Source organism: Xenopus laevis, chromosome 1S (assembly GCF_017654675.1).
Source record: "Xenopus laevis strain J_2021 chromosome 1S, Xenopus_laevis_v10.1, whole genome shotgun sequence".
Taxonomy (NCBI): domain Eukaryota; kingdom Metazoa; phylum Chordata; class Amphibia; order Anura; family Pipidae; genus Xenopus; species Xenopus laevis.
This window is the reverse complement of record NC_054372.1, coordinates 46288581-46304663: the sequence shown is the minus strand read 5'-3', so window position 1 is coordinate 46304663 and position 16083 is coordinate 46288581. Positions and strand designations below refer to the sequence as shown.

At 38.2% G+C, this 16083-nt stretch overlaps 1 protein-coding gene across 1 annotated transcript; it reads left to right on the top strand.

The window, feature by feature from the left end:
• Positions 1-322: 322 nt before the first annotated feature.
• On the top strand, positions 323-15873 carry tmem184c.S (transmembrane protein 184C S homeolog). Its single transcript, XM_018243274.2, has 10 exons — positions 323-595; positions 4718-4848; positions 4929-4965; positions 6093-6298; positions 7537-7611; positions 9613-9706; positions 11750-11862; positions 12112-12205; positions 13613-13784; positions 14387-15873. Exons 1-10 carry the CDS (start codon positions 479-481, stop codon positions 14680-14682), a joined length of 1335 nt encoding a protein of 444 aa, XP_018098763.1. The 5' UTR covers positions 323-478; the 3' UTR covers positions 14683-15873.
• The last annotated feature ends 210 nt before the right edge of the window (positions 15874-16083 follow it).

Genomic DNA, 16083 nt, shown 5'->3' with positions numbered 1-16083 from the left:
TGGCTGATTTTGTCTGGTTTTGAAAATTAGACCTGGCAACCCAGATGGGCAGTTGTATAGGGGGAGCACAGTGTTGCGTCGGAACTATTGCTGGTAACCTGCAAGACAATAACACGTTTTATCACGTAACTCAAGCAGAAAATAAACTAGAAAAAAAATAATGGCTTTCGTTTTGGTCAAATTTAAGGAGCTGCGGTACTGGCAGCAAAACCAGAGGAACTCCAAGGATTTAATATCACTTTATGTTGTTAATTTGCGTCTACTTGGCGAGTGACTGAGCTTATGTACTTGTAATGATGTCACATTCTCGCGAGATGAGACTTGTGACGCTAGTGTATTCTGTCAGGATGAGCCGCCCGGCAGTAGCCTAGAACCTTGACGCTGCTGCAAATAGTGTTTTAAAAAGCGGGTCTGTTGGGCGTAATGCTGTGAGTGGCCATACATCCGCTCCATGATCAGAGCTTGAGTGTGTCCCAGCATGCCTTGCACCTGCCGGAACTGGAGGAGGTGGATCAGACCATTGGTGGTCTTTCTGTATATTGTGGGGTTGATTGTAGGGGTTCCAATATGCATCTGGAAGCTACAGAAGATGGAGGTGTGTACTTGTTTATGTACTGTACTGTTTGCCATAGGCTTTCTATGTGTGCACATGCAGTCATTCACGTCCAATCAAAATCCTCTTTATTATTAGCCTGGTTATCATTAGTGTTACAATTATCCCTTTTCTATTAAGCACCAGCCAGCGCTATACAATAAATTAGGGATGCACCGAATCCACTTTTTTGGATTCGGCCGAACCCCCGAATCCTTCACAAAAGATTCGGCGAATACCTAACCGATTCCAAACCCTAATTTGCATATGTTTTCTGACAAAAAGTCACACATTTTCGCTCTCCGCCCCTAATTTGCGTATGCAAATTAGGATTAGGATTTGGATTCGGCCGGATTCGGTTCGAATCTGAATCCTTTTTCTCTGTAATAATAAAACGGTACCTGGTACTTGATCCCAACTAAGATATAATTAATCCTTATTGGAATATTGGGTTTATTTAATGTTTACATTATTCTTAAGTAGACTTAAGGTATAAAGATCCAAATTCTAGTAAGGTCCATTATCTGGAAAACCCCAGGTCCCAAGCGTTCTGGATAACAGGCCCCATACCTGTATTATAATTATCACTACCATGTATTTAAAGTAGAATTAAAACCTAACTATAGATGTAGGCTAGAAATGGTGTACATTATGTTTTGGGCTTCTGTACCAGCCTAAGGCAACCACCGTTTTTTTTGGGACATCTGTGTCCCAAAAGATGCCCCAGTAGCTCCCCATCTTCTTTTCTGCTGATTCACTGCACATGCTCTGTGCTGATGCGACTGACTCACAATATACAGTACACATAGAATAGAAACGTCACAATACAAGGCTGATTAGTCATCAATAGATAAAATGACTACATGGCAGCACAGAAACCAGTGCAACTAGCATCAGCATGTCATAATCAGCCTTGCAGTATCAGCTTATATATTACAGGCCAACCTCATTATCTGATTGTAAATTTGCAACAACCCCTAATCTTAGCTTCTCAACAGCTGCTCAGAGCCCACTGAGCATGTGAGTGTCATAGGCACTTTCCAAGATGGTGACCCCCTGTGACAAGTTTGAAGTCCTGGATCATTGTCGCTATTGAGAAGTTGAAACTTTAGGCTGGTGCAATAAGTTCAGCATATACAATATGGCATTTTAGCAATATTTATTTCTAGCGTTTAGTTCTCCTTTAAGAGGCAAAGAGGGCCCTCCAATGCAAAATCAAGTTATATTCCAGTAAAAAGCAAAAGCTTACTTTTCTGTTATTTGACTATTATAGAAAGCACTGAAAAAGCTTTTCTGATGTGAGTAAACTACAGGGGATGCAACTGCGCCATGGCACAGGGACCTTAGCAGGGGCAATGACCTCATTCTTCACCCTAAAAAGTTTTTGGCAAACTACAGTTTAAAGTGCTCAATTATGCAAACAGGAATTAAGGGATATAAAACCTGGGAGTAAGAATCTTACAACTCAAGATAAAATTATAGACCAGCCACAGGCAATGGGGGAAAAAAACAGCACCAAGCGCAATATAATTATTCAGCGCAGTCACCGGTGTGTTACAACACAAATCTGTGTGTGATGGAGGTCAGAGGTCTGATGAAGCTGCCCTCAGCGAAACGCGTTAGGTGTGACATAATTTCCGGTTGCAGCAGTGAGTGGATTCACAGGTGGAACACATGGGAGTGGGAGACTCCAGCAGAATCCATCTCTTTGTATTGCAAAGGTTCACCTCCATGATCCTGGAGAAATTGATTGTTTGATATGCGCTTAGAAATGTGACTTGAAATACCCAGGAATTGAGAGTGATATGCTGTTTTGAAATCAAGAATCTTGTAAATTGCTCCACCAGAGGGTGGAGAAGCCACATACTAAGTTTTACTGTTTGAAGAAAACACCATTGCACCTTGCTTTAAAGTGGACCTGTCACCCAGACACAAAAATCTGTATTATAAAAGTCCTTTTCAAATTAAACATGAAATCCAATTTCTATTTTCTATTTAAGCATTCATAGCTGTTGTAAGCTCATTTAAAAATCTCAGCTGTCAATCAAATATTGTCTGCCCCTCCTCTATGCCCATGGCATAGAGGCGGGGTAGACAATCACTTTCACTTTCAATTCAGCACTTCCTAGAGGTCACTGCTCTCCACACATTCCCCCTGTTCTCTTCACCATATAACTGTGTGGCCAGGGCATGGAGATGGACATCAGGTCCCCCATTCTGGTGCACAAACAAAATTCTGAGATGATGCAAGGCTTGTCTTAATAACAGTGTCCACAAAATGGCTGCTGCCTGCTTGCTATAATTTTGAAATCCCAGACTGAAGGAAACAAGATTCAAATAATTTATATAGCGTAATTAAAGTTCATTTTCCTTGACTAATCTGATAAAATAGGATTTTGAATATTTTTTTTGGGTGACGGGTCCCCTTTAATTTATTCTACCTTTTGAAAAAAGCTCTAAAAGCACTTTGTTTAACAAGAACAATCTGTTTATAGACTGTGTATGGTTCAAGGAAAATATTGAATCAATACAGCTCCAGACAGTAATTTTCAACTGCAATGTGTTTTATTCAGCAGTGTAGGCACACTACATGTTTCGGGCAGAGCCCTTTATCAACACTTGATAAAGGGCTCTGCTCCAAACATGTAGTGTGCCTACACTGCTGAATAAAACACATTGCAGTTGAAAATTACTGTCTGGAGCTGTATTGATTCAATATTTTCCTTGAATTATGCACATGGGGTGTAACACAGACACCTACTGAATCTTACAGCAATAAAGCGAAGAAATTGGGGACTGAATCATACCTACTCTATAGACTGTCTATGGTTCCAGACACACACAAATTTGTGATAACACACTGGTGACTGCACTGAATATTAACAATATTGTGCTAGTTTCTGTTTTATATTTTTTTTTCATAGCCTGTAGCGCTGAGCTATAATTTTATCTTGATTTGGTGATCCAGTGGAGCAATTGTGAAAAAGATGAGCAAAGAAAAAAATTCTGAAGGTTTACTTTCCCTTTAATCTTGCAAATTTTGTTTGTTTTGCAATTTTAACTCTGTTAGACATTTGGAAGCAACTGTTGGCATTAACATCACATTGCATAGAAGATATGACTGCATCAGGGAGACCTTTTTGCGAGATTAGCATCTTACCTCTGGGAGATGCTAAAGAACGCATAGAACTTCTGCAAATGGAAGACTGATGAATTGTCTGTTAAGTAGAACAGCAGGGCTGTATTTATATACAGGCCCCCAAGATTGCCTATGCCTGGGGCGGCAGCTTTGGGATGGCCCTAGTGTGCCTATGTAACAAATGTTTTTTTACAAAAATGAAATGAATAAATCTCTCTTCCCCCCCCCCCCATGAAAAAATCTTATGGCATTGTCCGTATATTGACTATAATGTCTGATCGGTTGAAGTCTACCATAGTGAATAAAAAAGTATCACTTTCTATTAGCAATAACGTTTGAACACTAGTGTATATACAGGTATGGCACCTGTTATCCAGAATGCTTGGGATCTGGGGTTTTACAGATAGGGAATCTTTCTTTAATTTGGATCTTCATACCTTAAGTCTACTAGAAAATCATGTAAACATTAAATAAACCAAATAGGCTGGTTTTGCTTCCAATAAGGATTAATTATATCTTAGTTTGGATCAAGTACAAGGTACAGTTTTATTATTACAGAGAAAAAGGAAATCATTTTTTAAATTTTGGATTATTTGGATAAAATTGAGTCTATGGGAGACAACTTTTCCGTAATTCAGAGCTTTCTGGATAACAAGTTTCCTGGACGAAGGTCCCATACCCATATATGAAGATTAGGTTTGGAAATGGGGCCACGATTGATATGATTTATATTATTGCTAGTGGAAAAGCATTCTGAGGATTTTAATGGATTGTTGTTTTTACTGCATCATCTACTTCTGCAGTCAGAAAGTAAGTTCTGCTGCTATTTGTGTCTTCGGATCACAGATAATGAAGAGTTCCTTAAACTGGAGGTTTAACTATGAAGGGGAAGTAGATCCCTTTGGCATGCTAAATCCTATAGTAAATGAAAATAACAGGTTTTTTTTTGACTGATACACAAAGTAAAATTGTTGAGCTTTTTTCAGGTTGGTGTGCACACCAAGGCATGGTTTATTGCTGGAATATTTGTTCTTATGACCATACCAATATCTCTGTGGGGGATATTGCAGCATTTGGTTCATTATACACAACCAGAGTTGCAGAAGCCCATAATCAGGTAAATCCGTCTCTGCTTATCACCTAACTGTTTGCTCTTAAGTAAACTACATGTTACTAAATGGTTTCTTCTTTTAACAGGATACTGTGGATGGTGCCAATTTACAGTGTAGATAGTGTAAGTATTTTTGTTGCAGGAGCATTGTTATATTCTTCTGAAATTCTTGATGAAAGCTAAATATACGATGATGACATTTTTAGAAATAATGACAAATCATTATTCGTTCTGATCCTCGTATTATTTAACATTACTAAATGCGTCAGACTTGTTAGTGCTTATTAATGTGAACATGACTACAAACACTTGACAAGTCTTATAATACAGTCTAGCATATCATGCAATTTATTTGGAACCCTATTTGTTTCTCTATAATTTTAAAAAGCATATACTGTAGTATCTTATATAATAAAGTTGAAGTGTCTCTGCGTCCAGTCCCTGTGTCCGTGGGATGGCGCTACTGCGCATGTGCCCCACGGACCGTCTCTAGCGACATGTTCTAGCACCCGTTAATTTAACGGGCTTAATGTCTAGTGTTGCAAATATTATCATTATAATATACATTATCATATGACAGTGATATGATTCATTACTCAGCAGTAGCAGGGTAGGAAGAAACACAGACACATAATTGCAACGTCTTGTTCAAAGCCCTTGTAATTCCAATTGGTGCTGCTGCTGTTGGGATTATTGTTTGGTCTCACCCTAGAACTTCTAATATTTTGACTCTGTGCATGAGCCCTAAGACAAGTATCAGTGGAGACGCAAGAATAACCGGTACCTTACTGATCTGAGACTGTGTATCTTGCACCACAGTCGAACACGAAAATCGATGTAACTCCTGTTTGTAATTTATACATTTTATAATATACATTTAAATCCAGTGTCTACATGTTTTCTTTCCATATTTCAAAACTTTTACATCAAACTTACCATTGCCCCTCCCCGTGCCCAAAGAAAGTTAATTGGCTAAAGGAGGATCTGGAAATGAGCTGTGACAATAGGAAAGCAATCAGTTTTGTAACTAAGACCCAGCTCTAAAGAACTATGTCAAAGTAGCAAATACTATAAAACACAGAACCAAGGCAGATTAGCAAATACTATAAAACATTTTTAAAATATGTCAAGAATATTATTAAATGTCTCGCACTGTCTTTTTTTTTTTTTTTTGTCTGTGGCATATTTTCTCATGTTAAATGTGTTTTTTTTTTTTTTGTTTTATTATTTGATTGCCATCAATAATACAGTGGATCGCTCTGAAATATCCTGACATTGCTATTTATGTTGACACATGCCGAGAATGCTATGAAGCTTATGTCATCTACAACTTTATGATTTTCCTTTTGAACTATCTAACAAATCGTTGCCCAAATCTGGCATTAGTTCTTGAAGCCAAAGACCAACGAAGACATCTTCCTCCTCTATGCTGCTGTCCACCCTGGGCAATGGGAGAGTAAGTATTATGCTGACTAGAAGACCGGAGTAACTGTGCTTATTATACAAGCATAGATTTCCTAGAGATTTTTGGCAATGTTGACCTTACTGCACGTCCATGAGGGTATGTATGGCCACCCCTGGGGGAAGGGACAGCAGTTTAAAGGAATGAAAATATCATGTACTGTTGCCCTGCACTGGTAAAACTGATCTGTTTGCTTCAGAAACACTACTATAGTTCATATAAAAAAACTGCTGTGTAGCAATGGTGGAAATTGAAAAAAAGCTATATGGCACAGGTTAAATAATGGATAACAGGTAACAATTATGTTTTACAGAGCTTAACCTGAGCCTTTTCTCCTCCTCTGAATGATTGCCCCGTTGCTACACAGCAGCTTATTTATATAAACACAATTTTTTTCTGAAGCAAACAAAGCAGTTTTACCAGTGGAGGGCAACACTACATTATATTGTTATTACTTTGAAACATTTTAATTTTTGATGTTACTGTTTATTTAACTAGACTGTTCTGCGAACTTATTGGTTCACAGTCAGTTTGTCTGAATTGAAAATTCTGCTGATGCCCCTTCTCTGAAAATGGACTGGGCACTGGCAGATAGGGAAGTCTGAAGCAGATCATATTTAAATCATTTTGGTTTCACAGAGGCATGTGTCTGGTTTGATTGGTCAGTCAGACCATCTGGCTTCTTAATTCAGTTAAAGGGGATGTTCACCTTTAGAACATTTTTTTCAAACAAATAGATATGGCCATTTAAAAAATATTTACTATTGGGTTTAATTTAAAAAAAAAAAACCTAGATAATTTCCAATGGTGTTAAATCTAGTCTAATGCTTGATAAAAAGTTGTGCCTCTTAAAACGTTGCCCATTTTGCTGCCCTGAAATATGAGAATTAAAAGAATTTGAAATACTGAATTGGAGTGATGTCATTTGAAAAGCATATTTGTGGTATGGAGGAGTTTCTGTGAATAAACTCTGACCTTTACCCAAATATAAAAGATAGCATAAGGGGTTGTTCACCTTCAAACAACTAGTTGTTTTCAGATAGATCACCAGCACATGTGCAATTCAGCACACACTAAGCCGGCGCCGTGGCCGGCCAGGTTGCCTAGGGCGCCTGGCCAGATTGGCCCGGCTCTGACCTAGATGATTACATACATATGTTAGAAATAAATCTCTTCTGCTTCAAACATTTGTGAATTGAAATATGCTAATAATATAACTGATTCTCTTGTAGTGTGCTGTTGTTCAGATGCAAGCTGGGTGTGCTTCAGTATACTGTAGTTCGACCTGTCACAACTGTAATTGCCTTGTAAGTATGTAATTGCCTTATAAATGTATTTAAAGGGCTAGGCATCGCTTTCCATTCCAGATTATTAAACTGTAAAGTGACTTACTAGATGGATACTAGATGCAGGGCTGGGCAGCAGTGTTGCTGGCCACTAAGACTGACTGGTCTGACTTCTAGTCCTCTGCACTTTGCTGATTGTACAAATGCAGGCTCTTGGTTGGCAAAGGGCTATATAGGCTTCAAATATGTATGCTTGAGCACTGCTTTCAATGGTGTCATAGCGGATAGGAAAGGGGTGCGGCAGTGCATGAAGATCCCTGGTTAAAGGGAAAATATACCTTGGAACATAGCAAGCCTGTACAAAAATATATCCCATAAAACAGCCAATATGTAAAACACTGTATAATCTAAATATAACATTCATATAAATGTGTACTTTTCTAGAAGCATGTGCCATTAGATAATTTAAAATAGAAAAGTACAAAAGGCCAACCCCTGGCACATAGGATTCACTGCGTTCACTCACAAACCAGGGGCATACCTACATGCTAGGTTACATCAGCCAGTGAATGGACATAGCGGAGTGTTTTACTCCTACACTTGTTACAGCTGGCACCTGAATTATTTCATTATTTCCTGTCAGGTGATCGCTCATGTTAAATAATATGTAAAAGTGCAGTATGTATTGATACAGTATGTATATACCAATTTGGTAAGGTTTTTTAATAGATCAATAGATAATATAGTTTTCCATTCATGTATAACTTATTGTTGTCCTTTTACTCCTAAGCCTGTAAATTACTCATCTGTGGTTGCTGCTAATAAGTAACCCATCTGATAAAGGTGAAATTAGTTATTTTAAATGCAAGATAAAAGCTTGGTGGACTAGCTGCAGTACCTTAAGATAGCCATACATTTAGAGGCCGATTCACTAAGGGTCGAATTTCGAAGTTAAAAATACTTCGAAATTCGACCCTCGGATTGAAATCCTTCGACTTCGAATATCGAAGTCGAAGGATTTAGCGCTGATCCTGCGATCGATCGATCGAAGGATTTTCAGTTCGATCGAACGATTAAATCCTTCGAATCGAACGATTCGAAGGATTTTAATCCAACGATCGAAGGAAAATCCTTCGATCAAAAAATCACAGGCAAGCCTATGGGGACCTTCCCCATAGGCTAACATTGACTTCGGTAGCTTTTAGCTGCCGAAGTAGGGGGTCGAAGTTTTTTTTAAAGGGCAAGTACTTCGACTATCGAATGGTCGAATAGTCGAACGATTTTTCGTTCGATTCGTTCGATTTCGTTCGACTTCGAACGAATTTAACCAATTCGATGGTCGAAGTACCCAAAAAATACTTCGAAATTCGAAGTATTTTTCATTCGAATCCTTCACTCGAGCTTAGTGAATCAGCCCCTTAAAGATCTCCTCATTTGACAAGGTCGCCAAATAAGAGGATCTTTCACCGATCTTCCCAAATTGAGTTGAGCATCACATTGATGGGAAGTTCAAGGACTACATCAATATCCCAATTCCCCAATGAAATTCTTAAACCTGCCTGATAAATATCTGCTTTTATACCTTTAAAAGCTACTGACCACTTCGGGTAGGAGGGGGTGGGTTTGATGAAATTGCCAAACCCCTTATTCCTCTTAGGTTTTCTAATGTTCCCATGAACTTTATATTTATTAAACAACAAATGTTCCCCCCTGGCCATGCATGTCTTAGCTCTTATTTTGCCTTATTACCTCTTTACAAACACTTATGTATGTACTTTAATGCAATTCCTGTTATAATTAGGTGATAAAGGCTTGTATATTCCTAAACCATTCTAATGTGTTATAAATAGGAACCTTACTGTGTATAGTGGAGGAATTCTAAAGAAGCTCATGTTATTTACATTGTTTTCATCTGTGCTCCAACAGGTTCTGATCTAGAACGTAGCCTGACCCTGTGTTTAGTCCCATTTCCCAGTTAACAAGATGTACATTTCCTTTTTTCGTCTATTTATTTTTATTCAGAATTTGTCAGCTGACTGGAGTATACGGAGAAGGTGACTTCAGTGTAAAAAATGCCTGGACTTACTTGGTTATAATAAACAACGTATCACAATTGGTAGGGATTTCCCATCTTTCTTTTGAATTATAACATTATGTAAGCTGTGTTATGAAGTGTTACATACCTTTTCTATTTATTTAGCATGTGGAGATACTGGAAGATATTTTCTTTTCATCAAATTCAAGCATATAGGAATTGCAAGGGATGTAGCCTTTCATTACACTTTTTCATAAGTAATCAGAGAACATCATACAGCAAGATCAGAAACGTATTAATATAAATCAGCACAGTTATCCACATATAGATTATTTCACCTGGTGAAGCTTAAAAATGCCCCCGTGTGCAGTGACAACAAGATCAGAAATGTAATTATATAAATCAACACAGTTATCCACATATAGACTTTCACCTGGTGATGTCCCTGTGTGCAGTGGCTACATGGGGCTGCCATCATTGAATTGCCATTCCTGCACAAAGCCATAACTTTCCAAGCATATGCCTGCTACTTTGATTTATTGTAAATCGTAAAAATATGCTTTAAGAAATAAGATAAATGGAAGCGTCAAATGTACAGTAGAGAAGTAAAAAATTTTGCCTTGTGGTTTTTGGATCTTAAAAATTTAAAGTGGCCATGTGATTAAGCATACTAAACTGTCCGCACTAGAATCTCTATCTCAATGTCCCTACTAAATGTAGACTATACTGTGGGTTAATAAATAACGCTCCACGCTGTTTTGTTGCTGCAGCACAGTTGGTTTTACTCAAGTGAATGAGATTAGCACTTAAAATAACTTGCTACTAAATTACTATAGCTTATGCAAGCAGTATGTAGCTACTGTTTAGCAAGTGCAATTTCCCCAGAGTCTATTGTGTGTAAAACCACTTTTATTAAATGTACTTTCATATAGTTGCACTCTGCACCTTTTGTTGCGAACTGAGTGCTGCTGCACCTTTTGGCCCTGGGGAACACTCAAGCTAATGCCACCTTCAAGCAGGGAAAATCACATCAAAGCGGAAACCTCAGTCATGTAGAGAGGGAGTAGATAATCCAGTGTTCTTTGGCAATTGCCAAACCACTCTGGTCATGTGGTTTGACTAAAAAGTCATCCGATGAACACTTTCAGCCTGCCGTTTCAGCTGGATAATTGAGACGAGTGTGATAATTAAAAATCAAAATTTATTAAGGAAGTGACTAGTCACGAAACACGTTGAGCAATACTCTTCCCTGCCTGCAGCATCCATATGTATCAATGCTATGATTTTAACTTTATATTTCATTGAATTTGTATTTTTAATTATCACACTCGTCTCCCGTATCCAGCTGAAACGGCAGGCTGAAGTGTGCATCGCATGACTTTTTAAGCTACTGCCACCTCCAGACCAGGTGATTTTGTGTGCAATGACACAAATTATGCACATTGCATAATTGCCTGCAGCAATGCGCACGGTGAAGCTCAAGCTGGCCACAAATGCAAAGATCCGATTGTACGAATCAATGTACGATCGGACTTCCTCATCTCCCAACCTGCCACTAACCATTCCGATTAAATAAAGTACAAAAGATCAGCCGATGTTCTGCCCCTGAAAGCAATCGTACGAAAGTTACTGTATGTCCGTCCAAAGCTGGTGACAGTCTCCCACTGAAAATCATACGATCGGCAATACATGCAGAGATATTATCGGCAGCCGACAGAAATCTTTTAACCTGTCCGATCGACCAAACAACCGATCTCAACCAGACGAAAAATGACGGGACTCTCCACACACGGTCCGAAAATCGTACGAATCCTTACAATCAGATCTTTGCGTCTCTCGCCAGCTATGAGGGAGCAGAGAGAGACTTGGGCAAGAAGTGATGTCACACAAAGCTAAAATGGCAGCTGCTATCCTAAACAAACAGAGTTTCTAGAGCTGTTGAGTCAGGAATGGTAAGGCATTCTACAGAATAAATATAGCATTCTAGCTTGCACTATTGTGGTTAATCTATTGGCAGTAAACTGCCTCAGTAGCTTTCCTTCTCCTTTAAGCACCAATGAGGCTTTATTTTGCTTTTACTGAATAATTAATATGATATTATACTTTTTTTTTTCCTTTTACTAGTTTGCTATGTATTGCCTTGTTCTGTTTTATAAAGTACTCAAAGAAGAACTGAACCCCATTCAGCCAGTTGGCAAATTTCTCTGTGTCAAGATGGTTGTCTTTGTTTCCTTTTGGTAAGTGCTCTTCTCACCATTGTTTTTTTTATCCTGTACCAAAACCAGTCTTGCTTTAATAACAGTGCACAAAACATTAATTCTGATGTTTGTGGCGTGTAGGTGTCCTCTCAACTACAGTACATTCCAAGCAAAGCAGAAGACTTTTGTAAATAGTTTATCAAAGCTTTCTAAGCATCTATGCATAGCATTCTTTTCAAACTTGCCATTAGCCTAACTAAATTACATATAATCGAATTTACCCTACAGGCAAGCTGTATTCATAGCCATCTTGGTAAAGGCTGGTGTAATTTCCAATACCTGGGAATGGAAACGAGTTCAAGATGTGGCTACTGGATTACAGGTATATTACGTATCCATTTCTGCTACTTTCATAAATTCACAATGTCTAGTTTTACTACTCTACTGTAATGTGTACCTGTTTTAGACATAATAAAGTAATGAACGTTATCTTAGTTAAAAGGCTTCATTGTATAAACTCACAGAATCCTCTTTAAACAGCTTTATTACATGGGCTTTAATATGGAATTGGTCCACCCTTTGCAGCCTGCACTTCTTGGAAGGCTTTCCAACAGATGCTAGAACATTGTTTGTTTGTGGGATTTGCTTTTATTAGCATAAAAACATTAACAAAATTGGCCACTGATGTTGGGATCAGGCCTAGCTTGCAGCTGGCTGTCCAGTTCATCCAACAAGTGTTTATTAAAGGGGACCTGTCACCCCAAAAAAATTATTTAAAATCCTATTTTATCACATTAGTCCATCAAAATGAACTTTAATTACACTATATCAATCATTTGAATCGTGTTTCCTCCAGTCTGGGAATTCATAATTATAGCAAGCAGGCAGGAGCCATTTTGTGGACACTGTTATTAAGACAAGCCTTGTATCATCTCAAAATCTTGTTTTGCACCAGAATGGGGGACCTGATGTCCATCCCCATGACCTGGCTACACAATAAAATAGTTAAGAGAACTGAGGGCATGTGGGGAGTGCAGTGAAATCTAGTAAGTGCTGAATGGAAAGTGAAAGTAATTGTCTGCCCTGAGTCTATGCCTAAGGCATAGAAGAGGGGCAGACAATATTTGATTGACAGCTGAGATTTTTTAATGCAGCCATAAATGCTTTAATAAATTGAAATTGGGGTTCGTGTTTAATTTGAAAAGGACTTTTATTATACAGATTTTTGTGTCCGGGTGACAGGTCTACTTTAAAGGAACAGTAACACTAAAAATGTTTACATTAAAAAAATCCATTGTAGCTCCCTACAATAATACATATATTGCACAAAATTAACTGTTTTAAATTCTTTATTCAAAATACCATGATAAATATCTGCTTCCGGTTGTTCAGTGTCTTTTGAAAAAGGGTAATATGGCTACAAGTCCTCCGCTACATTCTATGAAGTCACTTGCTGCACTGCTGAAAGGGAGTTTAGCCTGCTTGTAAATTGTTCTCCCTTTAGGTTTACACTTGGCCCATACAAGTTTGAGAAGAGGGGGTGTGTGGGCATTCTTATGTCCTTGCCTTCTTGATATACTGAGCTGTGTTATATACAGGTGTTCTGTAGTGATGTGTGAATCTATCTCGTTTCACCAAATTGGATAATACATACTCATGAACTGCCTCATAAGCCCTGCTTAAAGCTGACGTGTCTGTGTTGAGAGTACTTAAGTACAGTCTGTGCATGTAAATGTTATTTGTAAAGAAATAGAGATTTCATGTGTAGCCTCTCTTTTTTTCATTCCAGGACTTCATTATTTGTGTTGAAATGTTCCTGGCGGCTGTTGCTCACCATTATAGCTTCACATATAAGCCATATGTTCAGGAGGCTGAAGAGGGCTCATGTTTCGATTCATTTCTTGCCATGTGGGATATATCTGATATTCGAGCTGATATATCAGAGCAAGTACAAAACGTTGGTAAGTAGCACAGATATCTCTGTCATTTGCTGGTTTGCAACTTTCTTTGAGATCAGTTGAATTCATCCCGCTTTCATATACTTTTAATACTGGGGTTGCATGAAACATTTTTGTATTTGGGTTAATACAGAATCCTCTGCAAAAGATTTGGCCCAAACCAAACCCTTATTTGCAAATGCAAATTAAAATGAAATATTTTAACAAAGATATTAAACTTTATAGTTTTAGGTAAGTTGAAGCTATAAGGTTCATTGGTGCATATGTGCCAATTTGCAGTAGAAATGTGTTCTTTGGAATCATGAATTGTGCTATTGGTCTTGATTTGGTGGATTTCTGAAGGTGTGATGCTGACTGTAAAATGTGGAAGGATAGGGCCCCAATTCAAGTTTGTGCAAACCCTAAATCTACAATGACCATTCTTTGCTTGTGCCAGTTTGTGGCAAAAGGAGGACCAATATTATTTTGATATCTTTGGATTCACAGGTGTGTGCAGGTGTATGAATACTTTTGGCCATATAGTGTATGTAATATATGTGTGTATTTTATGAGAGCTTTCATCCCTCATTCTGTTGATATAAAGATGATGTGGTTGTTATTTGCAGGAAGGACTGTATTGGGCAGACCCAAGAAAATGTTTTTTAATGAAGACCTGGAACACAATGAACACACCAGCTTGCTGTCTTCATCTACTCAGGATCCCATATCTGCAGCTTCCTCTATACCACCATCTCCATCAGGGCACTACCAAGGCTTTGGTCAGACAGTAACCCCCCAAACTACGCCCACTGCCGCAACTATACCTGAGGAACTCTACAGTGCTGACTCCCCTGAAGCTGATTTACATGTAGCGGACCACAGTAATGTGTTGGATGACAGTTGCAACCATTTGGATTCCTAACCCTTTTGCAGTGCCTAATCAACATGTTCTGCGTTGTGTATTTTTATACAATTAATGGCTTACTTTAAGTGACAACTCCATTTTCCCTGCACAGAAGGAATTACCAAATGTTGTCTGTAGTTGCCAGTGGGGACGGTGTTTCTGTCTGACGCTGTCTGTGTAATACCAGGTTTTGGTATTTTAAGAAGAATACTTTCTTGTTTTAAGGTTTGTATACATTGATGAAGATGATAAGCTTAACGAGAAACAATCCATTTAGGATGGTTTCTTTTAATCTTGGAAGCCTTTCCTGAATGCACACTAAATAATATATAAATATATAATGGAGTAGCTAAGGCAGATATTAAAAGAATATATCTGGAATGTTCTGGGCTGACCAATATTCCAGGGGCCCATAGAGTTCTCAAAAGACATACAAGCTCGGGGTTACCTTCACAAAATTTTTTCTCCATCTGTTGGATGGTGTATACTCCTTTATAAATCCCACGACCTTTACTGATATGTTGTTTTCTTAGAAACGACAGATGGTAAATTCCAGGCGTTGGTATAAAATGCAAATATACCAACTCCTGTATTGGTATAGATTTTGGTATATTTGTATTTGGGAGTAAAGGGCAGATCTGGTCACCTCAACTTACATTTGTTCATAATACATGTAATGTGGGAGGAACCAAGAGCAAAATAACTTAATAACATAGGGACAAATCTAATGTCACCATATAACAAGAACGGTACAATGCATTCATCTGCAAAGAATGGCATTTGTATAGGCAGCATTCCTGTATAGGAACAGAATGTGAGGAACGTAACTGATGCAGGTGCACAAAGGTCCATCCGTCAGTGTTCCTGATCACTATGTGGGGGTCGCTATCAGTAACTTTAGGTCACAAGAACGGTTTTGTGAGAAGTTTGGAGAAATTAATTTGCAGAAAGCATTCAGGATAGGGTTTCATCGCTGAAACTGTAATATATATTTATGAATGATCAGGTGCTGAAAACTTATATACAAGTTGAAGCTGGAAAATGCTGATGAGCTCAGCAAGGTTTGTTTGGCGGGCACTAGATGGCAGTATTATCCTCCTGTCTCAAGAAGAGTTACTGTGTAATGTTGCTGGATTCTGTTTGACTTCAGAATGTACTGTTCAGCACTGTATAACCAATTAGACCTAAATAAATATGTTAAACTATAAATCATGTGCTGCTAGGTATAATTTTCCTAATATTTATTTAAAGGTTTTGCTTTGTTGTACTGTTGTAAATACATGCAGTTTTAACATATTTAAGGGGGCAGGCTCAAGCTGTACTACGTTTACAATCATTATATGTTATAAACCCCCCCCCTCCCCAGTTCTTATTTGCAGTACATAATAATTTACTGTGCCAGGAAAGGCAAATTTACAG